Source organism: Struthio camelus, chromosome 19 (assembly GCF_040807025.1).
Source record: "Struthio camelus isolate bStrCam1 chromosome 19, bStrCam1.hap1, whole genome shotgun sequence".
In the NCBI taxonomy this organism is placed as follows: domain Eukaryota; kingdom Metazoa; phylum Chordata; class Aves; order Struthioniformes; family Struthionidae; genus Struthio; species Struthio camelus.
This window is the reverse complement of record NC_090960.1, coordinates 477,942-498,728: the sequence shown is the minus strand read 5'-3', so window position 1 is coordinate 498,728 and position 20,787 is coordinate 477,942. Positions and strand designations below refer to the sequence as shown.

The following is a 20,787-nucleotide window of genomic DNA, read 5'->3' as shown; positions in this document are numbered from 1 at the left end:
CGGACCTGGCCCCGGACCCGGACCGCCGAGGGGAGCCCGTCGCGGCCCCTGCTCAGGCGCTCCCCCCTCCCCTCCAGGGTCTGCGCTCCCTGCGGCACCGCCAACGGCACCGGGAAGGCGCACGGTGAGTCCCGGCCGGCGGCGGCCGCGGCCCTGCTGGGCCCGAGCTGTCGGAAGCGGAGGGTTGGCCCCCGGCCTGCGCTCGCCGCTCTTGCCGAGGCGGCGTGAGCCGAGAGGGGTCAGCGGGGCGCGATGAGGTGGCTGCCTCAGGATATCGGTTTCTGGGTTTTTTTCTTATATATGTTTGTTTTTTCCCCCCCTCAGACCTCAGCCTTGAAAAGGTTTCTGGTAATGTAGAAAAACACAAAGGCCAGATAATTCCCTTTAAGATGCAGCCCAGCTTCTCCCTGCGGGTCGGCGGCCTGGAGGGGACGTTCCACGAGGGGCAGGATTACCTGCTGGAGTGCTGCGAGAACCTCTACCTGCCGCAGCCCACCAGGATGGTGGTGGTCGGCACGGTGGACAACGTGCCCTGTCTGGCCACAGGGCAGCAGCTCGTCATCCTGCTGGCGGAGGGTGGTGGGGTTTACGCGTACGAGGAAGAAGCGTTGCACAAGGTTGCCGAGAGCCTCGCTGAGTTCTTGGAGATAGGACTCCAGCTCTTGGGGAAGGAGGTCTACCTCTGCGCAGAGCACCTGGCGCCCCTGGTAAGCTGGGTAAAACGGGCAGTCCTCCTGCCTTGGAAAGACATGGCTTGGACATATGGGGGTAGCCAGGAACTTAACGCTGCTCCACAGATTCCTAAATGAAACCCACCTACTTCAGGTCCTAACAGCTCCATGGTTACTGTTCCAACAGAGTGAAGAGGAGCGGGGTAAAGACCCAGAGATCCAGAAGATCAGACAGAGCGCTGATGATTTCATTAAGAGAGGAAAGAATGAGTTTCAGAGTCTTCTTGACTTGCTTCCTTAAGCCTGAGTGATGCTGGATGTGACTGTGTGGCCCAAATTATGGGGCAGGGAGAAGTCAGGGGTAAATACACAGATGATTCATGGCAAAATTATTCTTAGAGTTGCATTTCTCAAGGCTGTAAAAGTTTTCAAGTTATGTTCTGAGATGTAGTTTCTTCTAAGCATACGCTAATTTGCTTCAGAGGTACCTTACAGTATAAAGAAGTAAAGATAAAAACATCCTCTGCCCTTGACATGCTATGTTCCACCTGTGTTCTGTGCGTGACCAACACTTGGTTCCCTTGAGATACTAGCTGCCTTTTAGACACGCCAGAAGGGGCTGCTCCTGCCTCCCTATCGTAACTGACAACAGAACAAGAAGGGCTTCAGAAATTACTTCATACAAACCGGTATGGTTTGTTAAAAACAGTAGAGCCGAACCTGTCCTTGCTTCAGGCATGTGAACCCATCGGAGCAGCCAGGCTCCTGTGTCCCAGTCCCGCTGTCAGTAGTGTGGGCACCCTCGTCCCATTGCCTCCCATTGCCCGTGTTTGAGGCGCTGGCGGGTGCTGTATGCCACCGGGGCCCTCAGTGGCCGTGGCAAACCTGCCGCTCTCTCGCTAGGGCCATCCGCCTGCCAGCTCCTCGGAGGTGGGGGAGACCACGCAGCGTGCTGAGACAGCAGCGGGTTAGGACACCTTGCAGACCTCATCCCTTTAAAACACACGTGCAGCGCAAGGGTGCAGGTTACGTCTGCGGGGACCTCTGCGACGCATCTGTAACACAAACGCGGTAGCTGGGAGCCGGCAGTGGGAGCTCAACGCCCCACTCCCCCGCGCCGCCAGCTGCTGGGGTCACGGGTGCTGGCGCGGGGGTGCGGGCTGCGGGAGCGCTCCCAGCTCTGGGCGTAGCGGGGCTGGTAGTTTGTCCCCACCCAGGATGGCTGGGGCTGAGTTTCGTTTACAGAGAAACGAAAGTGAATGACGGAGCTTGGCTGCTTCCCAGCACGGCTCCTCCTGCCTCCTCTGGTCTCCGGCACTTCCCCTTGGGCGCCACAGGCCCCAGCGGGAGCGAGAGGTGCCGGGTTCTAGCAAAGGTCTCCTGAGCTTCCTGCGGGATCCTTTGGGTGGGGAAAGGGCAGCTGCTCTAGGGCTGGGGGGTCTTTTTGCAGCTTGGAAGTGCCTTTAAACGGAAGATCGCTCGTGGTGGGAGCAGAGGTAATTGCTTTGAGCTGCTGCGGGGCGAGCAGGGAGCTCTGGCAGGGGCGGCAGGAGATGGTGCAGGTGTCAACAAAGGCACCGGGGTGGGCGGGCGGGTGTGAAGCTGGTGGCACCCGGCCTCCCTGCGCTGCTCTCGGCCAGCTCCCGCACGGGGCTCCTCGGCCGTGCGCGGCTGCGCTGCTGCCGCCCTCCTCTGGCTTTGCTCACTCCCCAGCAGAGCGAAGCAGCCCGGCTCCCGGGCGGCTCTGCAGAACGGCGGCGCGGGCAGGTGCCGGTGCTCGGGATGCGGCTGGCGTCGTGCCGCCCGTTGGGACGGCGCCAACCCGGTCTGCATCCCTGGGCAGGCAGTGCGGCGGTACCAGCTGCTGACCTCCTCCTGGCACTCGTGCTCCTTGGTGGCTGCGTCCCAGGGGCAGGGACAGGTAGCTTTCAAGGTCAGGCTGCAGGTGGTGCCGTGCAAGCACTGCACAAGTGCTGATGGCAATCCGGGAACTGGGCATCTCCATTAAGTACCATAGGCTTTGGACTCGGTGGCTCGAGAGCTGACGGCAAGGCGGGCTTCGAGGCTTCTTCACCTCTGCCAGGTAAGTCCTGTTTCTCGTGGTATCTTCACCTGTGTCACCTCTGATTTCCCTGTGAGCCCTGGGAGGACAGCAAGCGGGCACGACGGCAATGTCTCTGCCGAAGGCTGTGCACGTCCCTACTCAGCCTCGCCGATCCCAGCCTTGCTGCACAGGCTCACACTGGCTCCGGCCGTGATGTGACCATGCCCACAGCAGCCCTCCCGGGGGACAGGGAGCAGGAAAGAGTCCCCAGACCCTCCTGGGGGCTCGGGGCTTGGAGACCATGGTGGAGTTTCCCCTGCAGCTGGAGGGTGAGAGGCCCCGGCAGGGAATCGCTCACTCGATCCAGGGCTGGAGCAGCTCCGTGCGCTGGGCAGAGGGGGCCATGGGGTCTCCGCGCCAGGGCAGCCACCGCTCCTGCTCGCCCGCTGCCATGGCGGGTCCTGCCGCTGCCCTGTCCCAGGCTGCAGGAGCGGGCGGATGAGCCCCTCCAGGCGCAGGGCACGGCGCTGCCCAGCAAACGGCCGTGCCACGCGGCTCCTGCCCGGCACGCTGCGCTGGGCGCCCGGGGACGGGGAGGCGGGAGCTGGCCTCCGCTGCAGCATGGCGGGGGCTCCTCTCGCAGACGGGTGACTCCGGCTTCCCTCCCTCCCAGCAGAGCAGGGTTTTGCTGGCCGTTTCCCTCAAGCCTGTGCAGACCAGGACGCAGCCTCTGTGGTACCAGGCTCCAAATCCCGATGGACCCCCTGAACCGAGACCTGGTGAGCAAGGGCCGTCCCCTCTCTCCAGGCGGCAGGGAGGGATGTTTCCACCTGGGGACCATCCCTTGCTGCCCAGGAGCACCCTGGCCAGCAGGCGCTCGTGATGCCATGTTTGCAGATGCTGCGGGACATCAGATTTCCCCAACGCGCACAGCCACGGGGCACCGGATGCCAGGGAGCCGCCTGGCAGGCGATGCAGGTGTTCCTGTACGCCCAGCTCCCGTAGATGGAGCCATGCCGCAGGGCTTGGCCGCTGGCACTGGGAGCCGCGTGCACCATGGCGTGCGCGGTAAACACAGCCAGTGCAGCCACGAGCTGTAAGCTCCGCTCCCGCACCTGCGTCTGCCTTGCAGAGCGTCGCGTCGGGGCTGCAGGGCTGCTCTTCCCGCAGCTCCACATCGCATCATCTGTCCCTGCTCTTCTTCCCGCAGATACCAGACCACGTTGCACGCAGGAACCAACAGAGGTAAGGGCAGCGATCGCCTCTTACAGCTTTTATAGGGCTGCAGGGAATCCTGCCCGCCCAGAGCAGCCTGCTCCCAGCACAGCCCGACGATGGGGAGACGCAGCTGCAGCGGGAAGGCCCTTCCCGTGCCCTGCCTGCTGGACAGGCTGCACCCCCTCCTCGGACCCGCTCCCATCCCTGCCCAACTGCCCCTGCACCAGGCTCCCGGCCGGAGAGCAGCCGAGGCGCTCGGCTGGGGCCGGGCTCCGGTGCAGCCCACCTCTGCCTCTGCCCCAGCAAAGGGGCTGCCAGCAGGCAGCTTCCCCCTCCAGCTGGGGACTGGTGCCGGGGCCCTCAGCACACGGCAGTGCCCCATGCTGCTGCTGTGCCCGTCAGGACCGCGGGCAGGCACCAGCCTCCTGCAGTGCCCCAGGGTGGGAGCATGGGCCTGGGGCCGGGACGGCCCCAACAGCTCCGCGGGAGGCCTGGGAAGACGCTGTCCCGTCACCGGTGAGGGCAGTGGCAGTGGGATGGGTCCGTACTGGCTGGGAGACCCCGGCCCAGACCCGCCCTGGGGACGCAGCTCCTGCAGCTCCACGGACACCCGCTCCTCCGGGCTCTCGCAGGGTGATGGCGGAACAGGAAGAGCGTTCCAGGAGCCACTTACGGATCAGCGGGTTTGTCTTCATCAAGGAATTCTTGGCTTTGATGTGTGTTTGGAGAAAACCCAGAGACGTTGTGAACAGATATGTGGAGAAGGTCAGTGCGTCCGCCTTGGCTGCTGTGGCTCTGCGTGCACCCCGGCCGGGAGAGGCAGGTGCTGGGAGCCGGTGTCCGGTGTGGAGAAGGTGGCTGGGGCACAGCAGGGGAGAAAGGGGCCGGGCAAGGCAGCCGAGGAGCAGGGGGGCTTGGGGCGATGAGCAGCACAGCGCAGTGGACTGAGGAAGGGCTCCGCATGCCTGCAAAGAGGCTGCAGCTGCCCCGTGATGCCCACGCTGGGGGCGGCGAGCGCCCAGCAAGAGGTGCGAATCAGACCCGCCGGTCTCTGCTCACCAAAGGTGCTGCACGCGGTGTTCTTCTTCGGAAAAGTGCACAGGATCCCGGTAGCCCCCTCGGAGTTCCTAGAGCCGAGCCTCTGCACGGCGCTGCAGGCGCGCTTCCCCAGACCGTTTGACCAGTGCGGCACCCACCTCCCCAGCATGACGCCGTACTCCATCCTGCTGGAGTTCGTAAGTATTCTCGTGCCCCCCTACAGCCCTGCTCGGGAAGCAGCTTGGCTGGAGCCAGGCGTTCAGGCCAGGTGGAGGTGTGATATAAACCCCAGGCAGCTGCAGGGACGCCCGGGTCAATCTGGCCGCCATGCAAGCGGGATGCCCCGGATGGACAGGGTGAGCGCTCTGCATCTGGGAGAAACTCCTGCAGGCTGAGCAGTTTCCACAGGTTAGCGCGCTTGCTGCCGCCCCACCACTCTCTGCACACAGAGTTTATTTGGCCACTGTGCTGTCCCTTTGGTGGCTGCAACACTTCCCTCAGAATGTCAGCAACTAGCCCAGATCCCGCAGCAAGCAATTGGCCTTGTTTTCAAATTGCACCAGTACCACTGCAAAGGCAGGTTGCTACTAGAAAGCATTTCAAGAGAGAAGCCCTGATTTATCCATTTCTGTCTCAGGGTCTCAAATCCAACCCAACCCATCTATCATTTCATTAAATGCTCCCCAAATTGTTAAGTTAGAGTCCTGTTTTTAGGGGTTTATCTCTCTTGGAACTTCTAAGTCACTGTGAGCTGACCAGCTGGTGCTGAAGCGTCTTATGAGATAGAGGACTATTTCTGAAGCAGGGCTGCTTTATTCTTCAAAACTACAGTCATCTGCTTATCTGCTTCTAGTGAAGAGTCTTGCTTTTTCTCCAGGAGCAAAAGAGGTGAGCTAGGTCTTTATAAATAGCTGCGTCTGTTCACAGGGCACAAAAGAAGCAGGCTGCAGCACCAAAGAGAAGATGGAGGCCTTCTTGATAAAATTTAATGAAGCTCTGCAAAAAGCCATGGAGGATGGAACACCTGCTCTGAAGCCCTCTGAATTCACTTTCAGAGCTGCAGTTGTGGCTCACAGCTTCTACAGTGATGTCCAGGAAGGAACAGGTTCCCCTCTCTTCTTTGGAGCATCCCTCTCATGCAAGGGGAGGGTGGAGAGGGAGATCATGATTAGCGTGTCGTGCATGAGAACATGGCACAAGGCAGTGGCCTTTGCGGTGTATAATGCAAAGTATGGGCTGGCCGTTGTTTTCCCTGACGGAGTGCAGAGCCGGGCTTTCTGGTACCATAAAGGAGAATTCAAGGAAAAACAACCCTGTCTGATTTGCAACAAGATGTTCCAAAATGTGGACTTTCGGCCACCCCTAGATGATGCCAAGAAGCCCCTGTGGCCACACGGGAACTGCGCTGAGAACGAGAGCTTGAGCAACCTGCTGTTGGGCGTCCAGGGGCTGCAGGAAAGAGTTGTCTCAACACATGCGTCCCTGACGCCAAACACATACATGTCCATTGAGCAAAATTTTACAGCCTTCATGGAGGAAGATTTTAGAAATCGGCTCATTCAGTTGCTTCAAGAAAGCAATTTTCCTCACCAGTCTCTCCAGTTTTTTGAGCATGAGTGAGTGCTGAGAAGCAGCCGCAGACTGGCACTTGCTGCAGCTCCTGAGACCTCCCGGGTTAGGGCATTGCTGCAGCAGAGCCTGCTCAAGCCTGTGACAACTCCCTCCTGCCCCAGTCTTTCCACACACTGCCCATGGTCACCCCAGCACGCTTTGGCTGGCACAAGGCATGGGGGCAAAAGCAGCCAGCAGGAGACCTGCACACAGAGCAGCACACAACTGTGCAGACGCTCAGTCTTCAAGCCAGGAGCTGTGTAACCACCTCACCACCGCACTTCCCCCCATCCTGCCACCCTCTGCAAGGCACAGCAGGACACAGGAGCCGCGGAGGCCTGGAAGCACCACGGCTTGTGCTTCTGTGAGTGCCGGGCTGCTGGCGCTTGCCCCACTGCCTACAAGCACTGCGACCACCTCTCCTGTTCCACAGGGCCCCAGTGCAGCTCTAGAGAACACACAGGCAGCCCCTCTCCCCTCCTTGCCTGTATGCTGCTTCCAAGCTTGGGCTACGAGCTCACGTGAACGGGCTCTCTGGACACGGAAAGAGGCGAGGCGAGGGCAGCTGAACGTACAGAGCCTTCAAATTGTCACCAGCACGAGGGAGCACAGTTCCCACGTCCCTGCGAGCAGTGCCGTGCTGGGGATACCCCTTTGCCACTTGTTGCACTCCAGTACATGGGATTCCTGTTGCTTTTAATCTATGTAAATAAACAACATGTTTACATAGTTTTTCATTGTGTACCTGCTGATTTGCAGCAGAGACTGTGCCTCCATGAAGCCCTTATCTTTCATCTTTACACAGATCCAAAGCCTATAGTTTTCTGCTCTTGCAAGATACAGCACTACCTCTGGAGACAAGAGCTGTATGCTTTTCTTTAAACTGGCTGTGGGCTTTTGCTTGTTGTAACTCCTCAGCAGGGTTTTACTTGCAGATGGACTCCAGAATCTGGGGCAGATGAGTGACATGGACAGTCCACTCCAGCCCCAAAAAAAGAGCAGGGCAGGGACTGACCTGATCCACCTGCCCCCCCTAACCCCACAGAGGGGAGTCTGGGAGCACTGCAGCAGTCCTGGCAGGAGAGCTTGAAGGCAGAGCTCTGCCTTAGAAGGGGCTAAGGATGGATTGACGCAGAAAGGAGAGTCTGGTCTCTGAGATTCCTGCTCATCCTTCCTGTGAAAGGCAGGACTTTCCACCCCCACCGTCACAGGACAACTGCCAATATGGATAACACGGAGGAAGTCTTGAGGCTTCATAGTTTTACTGTGACGTCTCAAAGAGCTATTTCCTACCATCAGCCCGTGTCATTGCCCTCAGCCCTACTCACAGCTGCAGGCAGCTGTTCCAGCCACCTCCTTCAGTCCCTGGAGCCCCATCTGGGTGACAGGCTAAGTGTGAGCTGCCACAAATCCTTTCCTTAGCCCAGACAGCCGAGGAATGGCAGGGCTCGGGGTCAGCTGGGATCTCGGAGGGTGGCCTGAAGCCACTGCAGGACGTCAGGCAGGCCGGTGCCATCGCGGGCGCTGGTCTCCACCATCGTGATGGGCTGCGTTGCGCAGGAGACAATGTCCTGCATGCGGAACAGCGACTTCATCTCCACCAGTGACATGTAGCAGGGCAGATCACTGCAGCCAGGAATGAGGGCGGGGGAAAAGGAGGAAAAAGTGGAGGCTGCATTAGCCCACTGCTCGTGACGACCCTTTCCTTCCCAACCCTGTCAACCTGCTCAGTTGGTCTGAAGGAAGTGCAGCAAAGCACAGCTGCCACCCTCCAGAGCATGGTAGGTTTCCTCAGGCATCACCTGTCTGGAAATGACATAGGAGCCACAATAGGCCCTCGACGCTCCTGCCATGCCTGCCCCCAACCTGGCATTTTCCCGGCAGAGGTCTCTCCTTACATCTTATTGAAGAGGATCAGCACAGACACGGAGGCGAGCTGCTCTGCAGAGAGGAGGGACAGCAGCTGAATGCAGGACGAGGAGACCTGGGTGGGGTTGGCAGCGTCAATCATGAACTGGAGAAACAGAAGGCAAAAGGGCTTGTGAGGGATGCAGCCGAGGATGCTGCAGCAGCTGGAAACCCCTCACACCAGGACAGATCCAAATCAGAGCACAGACAGGAGGAAATTGCAACACAGGACAAAACCAAGGGGGTCTGAACCCCTGCAGCAAAGCAGGGCCCAGCCTAGAGCCCCCAGGCACAAGGTCGCCCTTCCCCAGCACCATCAGCCCCTTGTTGGATGGGTCCTCCCCGCAGAGTGGTGACTCAGTGCAGGGCTCCTGCAGCACACCTGATGACAAGGCCACGCTCCAAAGCCAGGGGTGGGGGATGCCACTCACCAGGACGGCACTGCAATCTCCGTAGTAACTGGGCCAGATGGGGCCCATGCACCCCCCCAGCTCCCGGATCGTGATCTTCCTCTGGACCAACAGGTCCGTCAGATTCGTGCCCACCTGCAGGTTAGGAGACACTGCGCTGGCTGCACCCCTGCCGACAACCAGCTCCGGGGCCCAACTGAGCCCCAGCCAGCAAGCTATGCCTGCCAGCTGACCCACGTACCGTCGGCAGTGTGGCCGGGGGCTCGCCCAGGCCCTTGGCCCCCTCCTTGGAGCTCAGCTGTGCAGGCAGGTTAAGGACCAGCCGGAAGGGCACATGGCAGCGCGCCCACAGCACCGGGACCGGTGGGACACCCCGGACACCCGCATCCCCGCCCCCGGCATCCTGGACACCCACAGCCCGGACACCCCCATCCCCCTCGGCATCCTGAACACCCACAGCCCGGACAGTCGCATCCCCCTTGGCATCCTGGACACCACCCCCCCGGCCCCCTGGACACCCACAGCCCGGACACCCCGGACACCACCCCCCCCCCGGCACCCTGGACACCCACACCCCGGACACCACCCCCCCTGGCACCCTGGACACCCACAGCCCGGACACCACCCCCCCCCCCGGCCCCCTGGACACCCACACCCCGGACACCCGCCCCCCGGCATCCTGGACACCCACAGCCCGGACACCACCCCCCCCCCGGCACCCTGGACACCCACAGCCCGGACACCCCGGACACCCCCCTCGGCACCCTGAACACCCACAGCCCGGACACCCCCCCCCCCGGCACCCTGGACACCCACAGCCCGGACACCACCCCCCCCCCCGGCACCCTGGACACCCACAGCCCGGACACCCCGGACACCCCCCTCGGCACCCTGGACACCCACAGCCCGGACACCACCCCCCCCCCCCGGCACCCTGGACACCCACAGCCCGGACAGCCGCGTCCTAGACACTCCGGACGCGCCCTGCCCCGGCCCCCCCGCCCCCGGCGCCCGGGATATTCTGGAGCCGCTTCACCAGCAGGCTCTTGCCGACGCCCGCCGCCCCCAGCAGCAGGCACGGCGGCCGCCCCCCCGCCATGCCCCCGCCCCGCCCCGCCCCGCCGACGGAAGCCGGAAGCCGGAAGCGGTCAGCCGGAAGCGGAAGCGCGCGGCGGGCCGGAGGCGGAGCGGGCCGGGGGCCGGGGACGCCATGGGGCGCGGCGGCGGCACCTTCGAGCGGCTCCTAGGTAGCGGCGCGGGCCGGGCCGGGGGCCGCCACCGGGGCGGGGGGCGGCGTCCTGGCGCGGGTCCCACCGGGGAGCGGCTCTCCCTCCGGCGGCCGCGGCGCGGCGGGGGCGGGCGGCCGGGGCCGGGGCTCCACGGGGCCCGGCAGCCCCGCCGCGCCGGAGGAGCCTCGCGGGTCGGCGCGGGAGGCGGGCGAGCCGCGGCCCCGTCGCCTGCCGAGGCCAGCAGGGAACCCTTGAAGTAGCTTAGCAGGTATTGCCATTCTTTGCAGATAAAGCTACTAGTCAGCTTCTGCTGGAAACAGACTGGGAATCCATCCTTCAGATCTGTGATATGATTCGCCAGGGAGATACCCAGTAAGTGCTCTTTTGCCTTTTGACACGCTGTAAGTGCTGGTCTCCTTGTCTGCCGCGTTCCCTGGATGAGGTGCAAGGGTCTCGGACTTGCCAAAGTGCCGTAGAACGCTGCTTGTTGTCCTGCTTTAGGAAAGTGGCAAAAAGGCAACATGTCTTGGTGTTTTGAGGTGCTCTTCCTAATCTTAGGAGCTGCAGATTATATCTGGCCTGAAATCCTGAGTGAAACTCAAGCCTGAATGTGTTTGTTCCTTCTGTTTCCAGATTACCTTGCGGGAACCGTGTATACTATGAACTAACTCTATCCTTTTTTTTTTTTTTTGGGGGGGGGGGGGTTAGTGGATTATCAGCAGCAGCTGGAATCTTCTTGCAGATTCTTGCTTCCCTGAGGGCTTGTACTCATTTTCCTTTATCCAGAGCAAAATATGCAGTCAATGCTATCAAGAAGAAAGTCAATGACAAGAATCCGCATGTGGCACTCTACGCATTAGAGGTAACTTCAGCCCAAAACTCTAGCACTGTAAGGGCCTAGTTCATGGGCCAGAGAATTTCACATCTTTGATAAGCCTGCTTTCTGGGTTGTGAAGGCTGCACAAGGTTCTCTCTGCCCTGCCCTGGGAGTGTCAGAGCCACAACTTCTCCTGGCTCCATTTCAGAGGTTTTGTGCCTCACTGGCAGACCAGTTGTTTCATTCTTTAGTTCTATATCAGAGCTAGAAACAGACAGCTGCTACTACTTGAGACGTTGTCCTTGGGGGGGGGTCTGTCTGCTTGACCCTGGGTTTCTAAATAGGAAGGGTACAGAGGCCACCGTGACACTGAACTATGGATTACTCTCCAGAGTGACGATGTGGCTTTCTCTGGCTTGACTAACGCTTCCTTAAGGATTTGAAGTGTTGCTTAAATAGTGCTCCCTTCTTAATGTACTGGCTGCAATATGCTGTAGCATGTGATGAGACTCTACCCCTTTTGTTTATGCACCATAGGCCTTGGAGAAGGAAGAAAGTGGCAGGTTAATATTGCCCTTTGCCCTTGCAGGTCATGGAGTCTGTGGTTAAAAACTGTGGCCAAACAGTCCACGATGAAGTAGCCAATAAACAGACTATGGAAGAACTGAAAGAAATACTCAAGGTAAAAGTATCTTATTTTCATTTATTTTTTGAACGAGGTCGTAAGAGAAGTAATGAAAGGAATAAACGTACATGTCCTGTATTTCATTCCCTCTGTGCCAGAAGGAACAAATAGGTGTGAAGTACCTATTTCATAATGCTCTTCAGAAAAGAGCAATCTGTATTGTTTAATGTGAAGGGATAAATGTAGGGAGCTGAGAGGAATGCATGATAGGCAGAGGGGTTATCGTGAAAGCAAAAATAACGTTTGGCTATGCCGTGAACTGGGGCAGGGATATGCTAGAGAGGACTAGACCGTTTCACGGCAAACACTCCTGGGTACAATGCTTTGCTTGGCCAGAGAGAGCAAAGGAAAGCAAAGATGTCGGTTGAATGGGTACGACCAAGGCTTTGAGCACCAGGGGGTGAATTCCTTTCCTGTAGTACAATATAAGACACCCAGCAAAGGTAAGCAGTGAAGTGAAAACTGACAGAAGCTTCCTCCTTATTATGGGCGTTTCGCTGGCCTGTGGAATTGTTTGAGGAACTTTGGAAGCTGTAGACCTATCTGTTTTCACTTGCACAGTTTCACTGATTAGTTTGGTGTAATATAATGCCTATAGGAGTCTCTTATGTCTTAGGACTTGAGACTTTCACCAGTGAAGAGGAAATAAGAAATTCTGTCTTTGGTTCCCAGCACCTAGAATAACAGTGTCCTGACAGGAGCATGTTAGAGTTGTGCCATTCCTTTCTTACAATCTCTGGCTTCTGTCAGAAACAGGCAACCACACGACCCAGGTATTTGTCGAGTGAGCTCTGCTCTCATCTCACATGTAGCAGGGTGCCTCTCTTCTGTCATCTTCCTGTCATAGGCTGACTCAGCCTTTATGTAGTATCTCATGTTGAAATAGGAATGCTGCAATGTGAAGGCCAGGTGTAATACTGCAGCCACTGCAAGCACCGAGGAGATGAGATAGGAACAGATTAAGAGATTTTGAGATTCTCTCCCGTCCTTATCTGCCTTAGTAGTTTCATAACTGTCCCAGACCCATTCTACTCCTACGCTTGGAACTTTACTGCGTTTGAACTTGTAGCTGCGGTAAAATGATTTTAGTTCTGATGGCACTGAGATCTGTGACATCTGAGGAAAGCAGGATTTTGGCAGATCTTCTAGAAACTTGGAGCGCTAGGAGCCGTCACTAGGTTGTACTACTTGTGTGGGCTGAGCTGAATTAGGAGCTTGACAATGCTTTTCCACTTCCCGGGGGTTTCTGGAGCAGCCAGTCATGTGAATACAGGATGACTTGGTCAGCTGATGACAGGGCTGCTCTCGCAGGCTGGCTGGGATGGCAACAGGCTTGCCAAGTTTCCTCCTGCTTCCTGAGTTGCAATAGAGGCATCCCTGCTTCCAAAGGGCAAACTTCCCAACTGTCTTTATTGCATCATATCCTGAGGTAGCTTTGGATGTTCCTGGACAGGAATGTTTGAGCTGGAGTTGCTGACCGCTTGGCACCAGCACCTTCCAGCTGTGAGTCTGAGGTGCCCTGTTAGAATCCGGGTGAGGCAGACTGTGCTTTTCTGTCCAGCTGGGTAGTTGTAGCTCTTGCAGTTTCCTCTTGTGAGGAGGTGAACAAAGATGCTGGGCAGGCTAGTGCTCATGCCTGCCTTGGGGAGCAACTATTAAAGTCTCTAGGGACGTTTCCCCAAAGCACCATAACTGCACCTCTTTTCAAGTTGGTGCGTGCTGCTCTGAAAGATGTTTGTGCTGAAGGGGGAAGTGGGGAAGCTGAAGGACTGTGTAGTCTTTCTTGCTGAACTATCTGTCTTTCAGCTTTTTGAAAACTCTTACCTTGTACAAGTACTCTGAAGTCTCCCTCCATGAGTGCTATTTTCGGCTCGTCTTCTGGGTGACACACGTCATCCCTTGGGTTTCAGGATCTCTTTGTCAGTTTTTTTTTTTTTTCCCCCTTCTGTGCAGAGACAAGTGGAGACAAGTGTCCGCAGTAAGATCCTGTACCTCATCCAGGCCTGGGCTCATGCCTTCCGCAATGAGCCTAAATACAAGGTGGTGCAGGACACCTATCAGATCATGAAGGTTGAAGGTGAGGACCCTGTGGGCAAAGCAGGGGTGGGCATTGGCCAAGCAGCTCTGCTCAGTAGTAGCTTTGTAGGAGAAGGAATGGGTGTTGGGACCCAGACAGGTGTTAGTGAAATCTGGGCTTATAATACAGGGCCTTTTCTTAGTGCCTGATAGCAAATAAACCTCTTGAAGTGACTGGATCTCACTGCTGAGAGAAGGCATCCCTCTTATCCCTGTTCCGGGATTAGGGGGCTGCCTTGCTCTGAGCCTCCAGCCCAGCTAGGGGTTGAGGGTTGGCAGCAATACCTGGACAGCAGGAGCTGGGAATATTCTACTGGAAACTGGCAACAAATCAGTGTTTCCTCTGGGAAGGATTTATGATAGAGTAGTTCCTTCCTCTCCCTGCTTCCCTTTCTACCTCTAGATTGGGGAATATGTAGTTCCTGCTTCCTGACAGAGTGTCAATAGCACACCTTCTCTCTTGTCCTGGGGATGGCGGTGTTCTCCCATGAAGGAAGGGATGTGTTTCTGCCTCTGTCTTTCTGTGCTTGAAGCATTTGGAACCTCCCCAGAGAGTGGCAAAACCTGGAGTTTCCGGTCCCACCTCGAGCAACATAGCTTGCTGTTTGAGCAGTGAGGCTTCAAAGCCCTGTATTCCCATGCAACATACTTCTTTCCCCACGTAGAAATGCTGTGCTGGATTTGATATGTGGGGTGGGGACCTACAACGCTCCAACCTGGCACCACAGCCTCCCAGAGTACCTTCACAGCAGGATATTGTCACTTCTCCCACAGGTCACGTGTTCCCAGAGTTCAAAGAGAGCGATGCCATGTTTGCTGCAGAAAGGGTGAGCTCTGCTGGGGGGGAAGGTGCTGGCACTGTGGAACAGACCTTGCTGTTGTGGCCCTTTTGCTACTAAGCTTTCAGTCCTTGCATTCCTCCATTTCACTGAGATTAGAGACCTTGCTAGGAGGTGTATCTGCCAGCTGGCATGTGGCCAATTACAGGATGGTGTACAGCAACTTAGGAAGGCTTCTCCTTCCCGCCTAAAAGTACCAGAGGGAGGGAGAACTGATGGAAACAGAGCCCACTTTCCTGAGTGGAATTTGATTAGGAAAGTTAGTCTCATCTTGCTAAGTGCCCTGTAGAAAGGGCCTGCTCAGTGGCTTTCCAGCAGCATGGCAGTCTGAACATGATATCAGGGTATTGCTAAACGGGTTGCTGTACAGGCATGTTCCTAGAAAATCTCTTGCTGACTGGAAAAGCATTATAGTGTCTAGTAACATGAGAGGTGACAATTTGCAAAAAGAGCATTTCCTGTTCAGCTGCAAATGCTTCCTGCCTCCCCATTCCTGAAGGTTCTCTGAAGGCACTGTCCTTGAGGGCTTGTGTCTCTCCTTACTCAAGTTTCCTTAACCTTGACAGGCTCCAGACTGGGTAGATGCTGAGGAGTGTCACAGGTGTCGAGTGCAGTTTGGCGTTGTGACACGGAAGGTGGGTGTCGCTCTGCCCCTCTGGGTTCCCTTGTCCTGCAGAAGTTCCCCCAGGACTTGCAGAACTCCCTAAGCCTGCATGGAAACATATCTGGGCTAGGCCATGTTCCCTGGCCACTGGCGGGGAGGTGCCAGGAGTGTTTAAGCAATGCCATCTAATGGTGAAGGGGGGGTGTCTCACTGCCCCACTGACGTCTCCCATCCTTTGCAGCATCACTGCCGGGCCTGCGGGCAGATCTTCTGTGGCAAATGTTCCTCCAAGTATTCCACCATTCCCAAGTTTGGGATTGAGAAGGAAGTGAGAGTCTGTGAACCCTGTTATGAGCATCTCAACAAGTCAGTACCCTTGTGGCACGTTACTTTGCCTGCAACAGCTGGAACTGTGAGGGGAGAACTTGGTGTGGGGCCACCTTTCTGAAGAACAGAGCAAGGGTTTCCCAAGCTGTGCAGACTGGTCTGGGTTCCTTTCCTTTCTGGGAACAGGGGTTACAGCTATAGTACTGTGTGGGGCTGGGGCTTCAGCGCTATGGAAGGAGCATGGGAGGCTTGCCCAGTTCACGTTCTGTACTGCTGCGTCTTTCTGACTACAGGAAAGCTGAGGGCAAAGCTGCTGCCACCTCTGAACTGCCCCCTGAGTACCTGACCAGCCCTCTCTCTCAGCAGTCCCAGGTGAGTGGCTGCCCTGTAGGTGACTCTGATTCTCTCCTGCTTATTGATCCCTTTAGCGGCCCCTTCTCCTCTTTCTGCTTGCAGCTGCCTCCAAAGCGTGACGAAACAGCTCTGCAAGAGGAGGAAGAGCTCCAGCTAGCTATTGCCTTGTCTCAGTCAGAGGCTGAAGAGAAGGAGAGAATGGTTCGTACCCTGCTTGGCAGTTGAGGGTGGTTGTGTCCATAGAGCCCAGATGTGCTGGGCATCTCCTAGCTGTGCGATAACAATCTGTGGGCGTGTCCTGGTGTGAGCATGTCTTGGGACCTGTGGGATGAGAAGGTGAAAGTGGAGTCAGGCACATGCTTTGTTGCAGGTCTAGTTGATTCTGTGGGTGTGGGATGCAACTCGATGTCCTTCCCCAGAGCAGTGAGGACCAAATCCCAGGAACAGGCTGCACCCAGGCTGCAAGCCCTGTGACCTGTTAGCCTGCACGAGTTGGACACGTCGTGAGGCTGGTTCTGCTGACTCTGCCTGGCCAGCAGGAGGAGCCTCACCCACACACTGTATCCCAAGTTGTTGTGGGCTGACTGAGTTGGAGGAGTTTGGACAATCCATGAGCTGTTTGGGTTTTTCTTTGTTTGTTTTTCCTCTTCTGCAGAGGCAGAAAACAACCTACTCCATGTACCCCAAGGCTGAGCCCACACCTGTGACGTCATCAGCCCCCCCAGTCAGCACGCTGTACTCCCCACCTGTGGTATGTACATAGCAGCCCCTGAACATGGAGCGGCTGGACACTTAACAGGCCAGTTCCCTAGCCCAAGTTAGCCCTGCTTGGGTTGGATTTAATCCCTATTCTGAGAGAAAAGCTTTGCCCCGTTCAGTCCATTGCTCTTCCTCAGCACTACAATGTTTTCAGCAAGGAAGTCTGCATTCAGCTGGCATTGAGGTACCTCCCCTGCTGCTATGTGGCTTAGGTTGCTGCTTCTAGTGGCCACAGCATGTGTCTGACTGAAGGAGTTGGCCGTCCCCTTCCGTTCTCTCCTGTTGATGTCCAGCCCTTGTGATTATGCGTGCCCAGGCCTGAATGGATCTGTGTGGGAGTTGTGATTCTCTGGTTTGCTTGGACTTGCTTTTTTCCTCATTTGTCTCTTTCCAGAATTCATCTGCGCCATTGGCTGAGGACATTGACCCTGAGGTAAGAACCCAGGCCCTATTAGTCCATGGCACAGGCTTGCTCCTAGCTAGGCTGTGATGCTCGTTATCTCCAATTGTTTTTATGGCAGCTGGCTCGGTACCTGAACCGCAACTACTGGGAGAAGAAACAAGAGGAAGTTCGCAAGAGCCCCACCCCATCGGCACCTCTATCCCTTACAGAGCCCACGGCTCAGCCTGGGGAGGCCCACCCCACCCCGCTCAGTGTTGTTGAGGTAAGAGGAAGCCTGGGCCTGTGTCTTGCCTCTGGCAGCTGGAGCGGTAGGGCGAAGGTACCTGTGAAGTGCCTGACTCCTTCATTTAGCGCAGTCACGCGGTTCCACGGGAGTGCTGCTGACTCTTGGCATGGGAGAACTCAGGCTGACTGGCTGTCCTCTCGTTCCAGCAGCAGTACCAGAACGGTGAGTCTGAAGAGAACCACGAGCAGTTCCTGAAGGCCCTGCAGAACGCGGTCACCACCTTTGTCAACCGCATGAAGAGCAACCATATGCGTGGTCGTAGCATCACCAATGACTCTGCAGTACTCTCCCTATTTCAGTCCATTAACAACATGCACCCCCAGCTTCTGGAGCTGCTCAACCAGCTGGATGAGCGCAGGCGTACGTGGGAGCTGGCAAATGCTGCCCTGCCATGGGCTTGGAAACGGTGTCCTGGGGAGGAGCAGGCAGCAGGCGGCTGTTGGGGTTTCCCCCAGAGCCAGTGTTTGGCATTCCCCTGGCACAGCCTGTCTGGGAGAAGCCAGTGCAGCGTGCAGGGATGGTCAGTGCCTAGCCCAACTGCTCTGCCCTGGAAGGGTCCCTGAGACTGTATTTTCCTCCCCAGTGTACTATGAAGGCCTGCAGGACAAACTGGCCCAAATCCGGGATGCGCGTGGGGCTCTGAACGCACTGCGGGAGGAGCACCGGGAGAAGCTGCGCCGTGCAGCAGAGGAGGCAGAGCGCCAGCGCCAGATCCAGCTGGCCCAGAAGCTGGAGATCATGAGACAGAAGAAGCAGGTGAGGCAGGGAAGCATTTCCAGGGAATCCAGGGCCACACCAGGCAGCAGGCCCTGCCTGCACCTTGGGCCAGCCCGGTGTTGGCAAGGATGGGCTGCCCTGGCAGGAGGGGATGCTGCTGTGTCCTGGGCTCTAACTGTCACAGCACTGTTCCTGCAGGAGTACCTGGAGATGCAGCGTCAGTTGGCCATCCAGCGGCTGCAGGAGCAGGAGAAGGAGAGGCAGATGCGCCTGGAACAGCAGAAGCAGACCATCCAAATGAGAGCCCAGATGCCAGCCTTCTCGCTGCCTTATGCCCAAGTATGGCTGCTGTGCCAGAGACCTTCCTGCCAGCACCCTGGGAGCATGGCCTAAAGCTTGCTTTTCTTAATAGCTCCAGGCGATGCCAGCAGCCAGTGGGGTGATCTACCAACCCTCTGGGCCCACCAGCTTCCCTGGCACCTTCAGCCCAGCCAGCTCAGTGGAGGGCTCTCCCATGCACAGTGTGTACCTGAACCAGGCAGCACAAGGGGGCACAGGGCCTTATACAGCAATGCCTGTCACAGGGACAGGTAAGTGAACAAGCTGATTGCATGTGGGTGGAGGCTGAGGACAAGGTGATTGTGTCAATCTATGCCATTTCTGCTCTAGATCCCAACATGGTGAATGCCTATATGTACCCTCCGGGGGCAGGCAGTGGGCAGGTGGCTCAGCAGGGGCAAGCGGTGCCCACCACAACCCCAGCCTACTCATCCTACCAGCCAACTCCAACGCAGGGTTACCAGGCAAGTGAATGCAGCCTCCATGCCCCCAGTCGTAGCAGAGCATCTTGCAATCCGCAGCTGAGGCAGACTTTGGGGGGGGGGGAAGGGTTCTGCAGGGAAGGCAGGCACAGGTGATCCTAAGTTTGCGGGCTCTGAGCACAAGAGGAAAGATGCTAGTTGGTCCCAGATTGTTGGAGCTGCTGCTGCTGCTTTTTTGTATGGGCCAATCCCAGACTCTGAGCTCCCCGCTGTGTGGAGGGAAGATATGCCCTGGCTTCTGGAGGAGTGGGGAGACCCTGCTGGTCCTGGTGCTCCTGAGGTATTTGAGAGCAGCCGTAGCTGCCCTGTTCCACCTTTCACCAGCATCTCCTCCTCAGAATGCAGCATCGCAGTCGCAGAGTATCCCCGCCATCTCGCAGGCACCCCAGTCGGGCACCATGGGCTACATGGGCAGCCAGTCGGTTTCCATGGGGTACCAGCCATACAGCATGCAGGTGAGCACCCGCTGCCACATGGGCCACTTGACAGCTGCTCCCAGTGTCTTGGGCACTGGGAGGGGGAGGTACTGGTTGCTGTGGGGGCTGGTCTCCAGCTAGTAGAGCCTTGCTGGCACTTAGGGATGGAAAAGGCCATCAGCAGGTTTGCCCGTGCAAGAGGCTTGGGGGAGCAGCCTGCTTTGGGCCTTTTCTGCTGCACTGCTGGGTGCTGCAAGTGTCTGCTAGCTGGTCTGACTGCCGTCCTCTCCCCCCTGCTAGGGTCTCATGTCCACCCTGCCAGGACAGGAAGCAGCGCTGAGCAGCCTGCCGCCGCAGCAGTCCTACCTGTCTGGACAGCAGCCCATGTATCAACAGGTGAGTTCTGCTGGCCCCAGGGGAGGCCAGGGCCCCGAGGAGAGGCCCGTCTGCTACCAGAGCTGTCCTCTCTGTTCCAGATGGCACCTGCTGGAGGGCCCCCCCAGCAGCAGCAGCCCCAGCAGGCACCAGCCCAAGTGCAGCAGACACAGGGCAGTGGAGAAGCCCAGCTCATCTCATTCGACTGATCTCTGCAGAAGGGAGTGGGAGGGGATCCAATGCAACACTATTGTTCATCCAGAATCACTTCTGTACTTCAACTAGTCATTTCTGTCCCCTCAGCTCTTCCCTGGGTATGCCCTTGCTCCAGGGGATATGGGACCACAGGGTCCCAGCATTGGCTCTGGGGACCCACCAGACCCGCCAGCAGGAGAGCAACCTTTCATCCCGGTTCCCTCTGGCTGCTTTCCTGCCTCACCCTGGCTAAAACACTGCTATGTCCTGGAAACTGTGCAACCCCTCAGGCACGTCAGGGACAGGCTAGGAGCTTGGCCTGCAGGGCACAGCCTGGGGGAGAGGAGATGCAGATCCCTAGAAGTTTGTGCAGGCAGGATTGTGGCTATGGATGTGCTGAGCACCTTCCTGGCCTAGCTGTCCTCTGTCCAGGAGCTGGAGGACTTGAGGAAGGTGAGTAACACTAGCAAGACACCTAACCCTGCTTTGTGCTGTGTGGGGCATCGCGTGCTTGTCCTAGCGCCAACTTTGCGCTGGTCTTCGGGCCAGCAGCCCTGTGCTACCCTACACTGAGTCCAGTGCTCTGCAAACACACAGCCTGTGCCCACCTTCTTCCCCACTGACCCTTCCCTGACTGTGGGAGCCCAGGCCCCAGCGTAGGACCCCCCGGCCCTCACCCTCTGTCGGAGCCGCCCCCGGCGGCACAGTCGCTCTCCCTGCCCTGCACCGTAGCCTGGGCCCTCCCCGCTTTCACCGCTCAGCTCTCGTGGTAGTGTTGGAGGAGACTGAATGCAAACGGTGATAATAAAGTGTATGGACAGAGCTGTGGCCTCGGTGTGCACCGGAGCAGGGGGCAGCGCCGTGGGAGCGGGCTGGGACCCGTGGCGAGGGGGGGGCTGAGAACCGGGGCGGGGGTCTGGGGAGGCCGGGCGGGCAGCAGCCCCCCCCCCCCCCCCCGGGGCTGGGCCCCGCCACCCCCCGTCC

At 57.8% G+C, this 20,787-nt stretch overlaps 3 protein-coding genes across 14 annotated transcripts; 2 read left to right on the top strand and 1 right to left on the bottom strand.

Moving 5' to 3' along the window:
- The first annotated feature begins 1,329 nt into the window (after window positions 1-1,329).
- LOC104140207 (uncharacterized) lies at window positions 1,330-7,309 on the top strand. 9 transcript variants are annotated; one of them, XM_068914161.1, is made up of 8 exons: window positions 1,330-2,167; window positions 2,681-2,754; window positions 3,392-3,494; window positions 3,613-3,811; window positions 3,926-3,960; window positions 4,566-4,698; window positions 4,998-5,168; window positions 5,899-7,309. In XM_068914161.1, exons 6-8 carry the CDS (start codon window positions 4,570-4,572, stop codon window positions 6,589-6,591), a joined length of 993 nt encoding a protein of 330 aa, XP_068770262.1. In that variant the 5' UTR covers window positions 1,330-2,167; window positions 2,681-2,754; window positions 3,392-3,494; window positions 3,613-3,811; window positions 3,926-3,960; window positions 4,566-4,569; the 3' UTR covers window positions 6,592-7,309. The 9 variants fall into 9 exon arrangements, with proteins under 9 accessions (XP_068770262.1, XP_068770263.1, XP_068770260.1 ...); XM_068914162.1 differs by having other exon boundaries at window positions 2,515-2,754; window positions 3,389-3,494; XM_068914159.1 differs by lacking the exon at window positions 3,613-3,811 and having other exon boundaries at window positions 1,330-2,046; window positions 2,689-2,754.
- ARL16 (ARF like GTPase 16) lies at window positions 7,262-10,018 on the bottom strand. Of its 2 annotated transcripts, XM_068914164.1 has the most exons (6): window positions 9,921-10,018; window positions 9,142-9,200; window positions 8,922-9,035; window positions 8,481-8,596; window positions 8,306-8,388; window positions 8,030-8,208 (listed from the first exon to the last, which is right to left on the bottom strand). In XM_068914164.1, exons 1-5 carry the CDS (start codon window positions 9,997-9,999, stop codon window positions 8,310-8,312), a joined length of 447 nt encoding a protein of 148 aa, XP_068770265.1. In that variant the 5' UTR covers window positions 10,000-10,018; the 3' UTR covers window positions 8,030-8,208; window positions 8,306-8,309. The 2 variants fall into 2 exon arrangements, with proteins under 2 accessions (XP_068770264.1, XP_068770265.1); XM_068914163.1 differs by lacking the exon at window positions 8,306-8,388 and having other exon boundaries at window positions 7,262-8,208.
- A 34-nt stretch (window positions 10,019-10,052) lies between these two features.
- HGS (hepatocyte growth factor-regulated tyrosine kinase substrate) lies at window positions 10,053-20,625 on the top strand. 3 transcript variants are annotated; one of them, XM_068913234.1, is made up of 21 exons: window positions 10,053-10,147; window positions 10,417-10,501; window positions 10,916-10,991; window positions 11,536-11,628; window positions 13,585-13,708; window positions 14,482-14,534; window positions 15,113-15,181; window positions 15,392-15,516; window positions 15,771-15,849; window positions 15,934-16,032; window positions 16,487-16,582; window positions 16,985-17,023; window positions 17,112-17,255; window positions 17,429-17,639; window positions 17,863-18,035; window positions 18,195-18,335; window positions 18,409-18,586; window positions 18,666-18,799; window positions 19,156-19,272; window positions 19,534-19,629; window positions 19,710-20,625. In XM_068913234.1, the coding sequence occupies exons 1-21, from the start codon at window positions 10,111-10,113 to the stop codon at window positions 19,815-19,817; spliced, it is 2,277 nt and encodes a 758-aa protein (XP_068769335.1). In that variant the 5' UTR covers window positions 10,053-10,110; the 3' UTR covers window positions 19,818-20,625. The 3 variants fall into 3 exon arrangements, with proteins under 3 accessions (XP_068769335.1, XP_068769334.1, XP_068769333.1); XM_068913233.1 differs by having other exon boundaries at window positions 10,057-10,147; window positions 17,426-17,639; XM_068913232.1 differs by having other exon boundaries at window positions 10,059-10,147; window positions 15,771-16,032.
- The last annotated feature ends 162 nt before the right edge of the window (window positions 20,626-20,787 follow it).

Coding starts and splice junctions, on each gene's coding strand:
- LOC104140207 (XM_068914159.1), top strand. CDS start 3,471: ATGGACCCCCTGAACCGAGACCTG. Junction 3,961..4,565: donor GCACGCAGGAACCAACAGAG/GTAAGGGCAGCG, acceptor GGGCTCTCGCAG/GGTGATGGCGGAACAGGAAG. Junction 5,169..5,898: donor ACTCCATCCTGCTGGAGTTC/GTAAGTATTCTC, acceptor GTCTGTTCACAG/GGCACAAAAGAAGCAGGCTG.
- ARL16 (XM_068914163.1), bottom strand. CDS start 9,999: ATGGCGGGGGGGCGGCCGCCGTGCCTGCTGCTGGGGGCGGCGGGCGTC. Junction 9,036..9,141: donor CCCCGGCCACACTGCCGACG/GTACGTGGGTCA, acceptor CCTAACCTGCAG/GTGGGCACGAATCTGACGGA. Junction 8,209..8,480: donor CTGATCCTCTTCAATAAGAT/GTAAGGAGAGAC, acceptor TCCTGGCTGCAG/TGATCTGCCCTGCTACATGT.
- HGS (XM_068913232.1), top strand. CDS start 10,111: ATGGGGCGCGGCGGCGGCACCTTCGAGCGGCTCCTAG. Junction 10,148..10,416: donor CACCTTCGAGCGGCTCCTAG/GTAGCGGCGCGG, acceptor CATTCTTTGCAG/ATAAAGCTACTAGTCAGCTT. Junction 16,033..16,486: donor CTGAAGAGAAGGAGAGAATG/GTTCGTACCCTG, acceptor CCTCTTCTGCAG/AGGCAGAAAACAACCTACTC.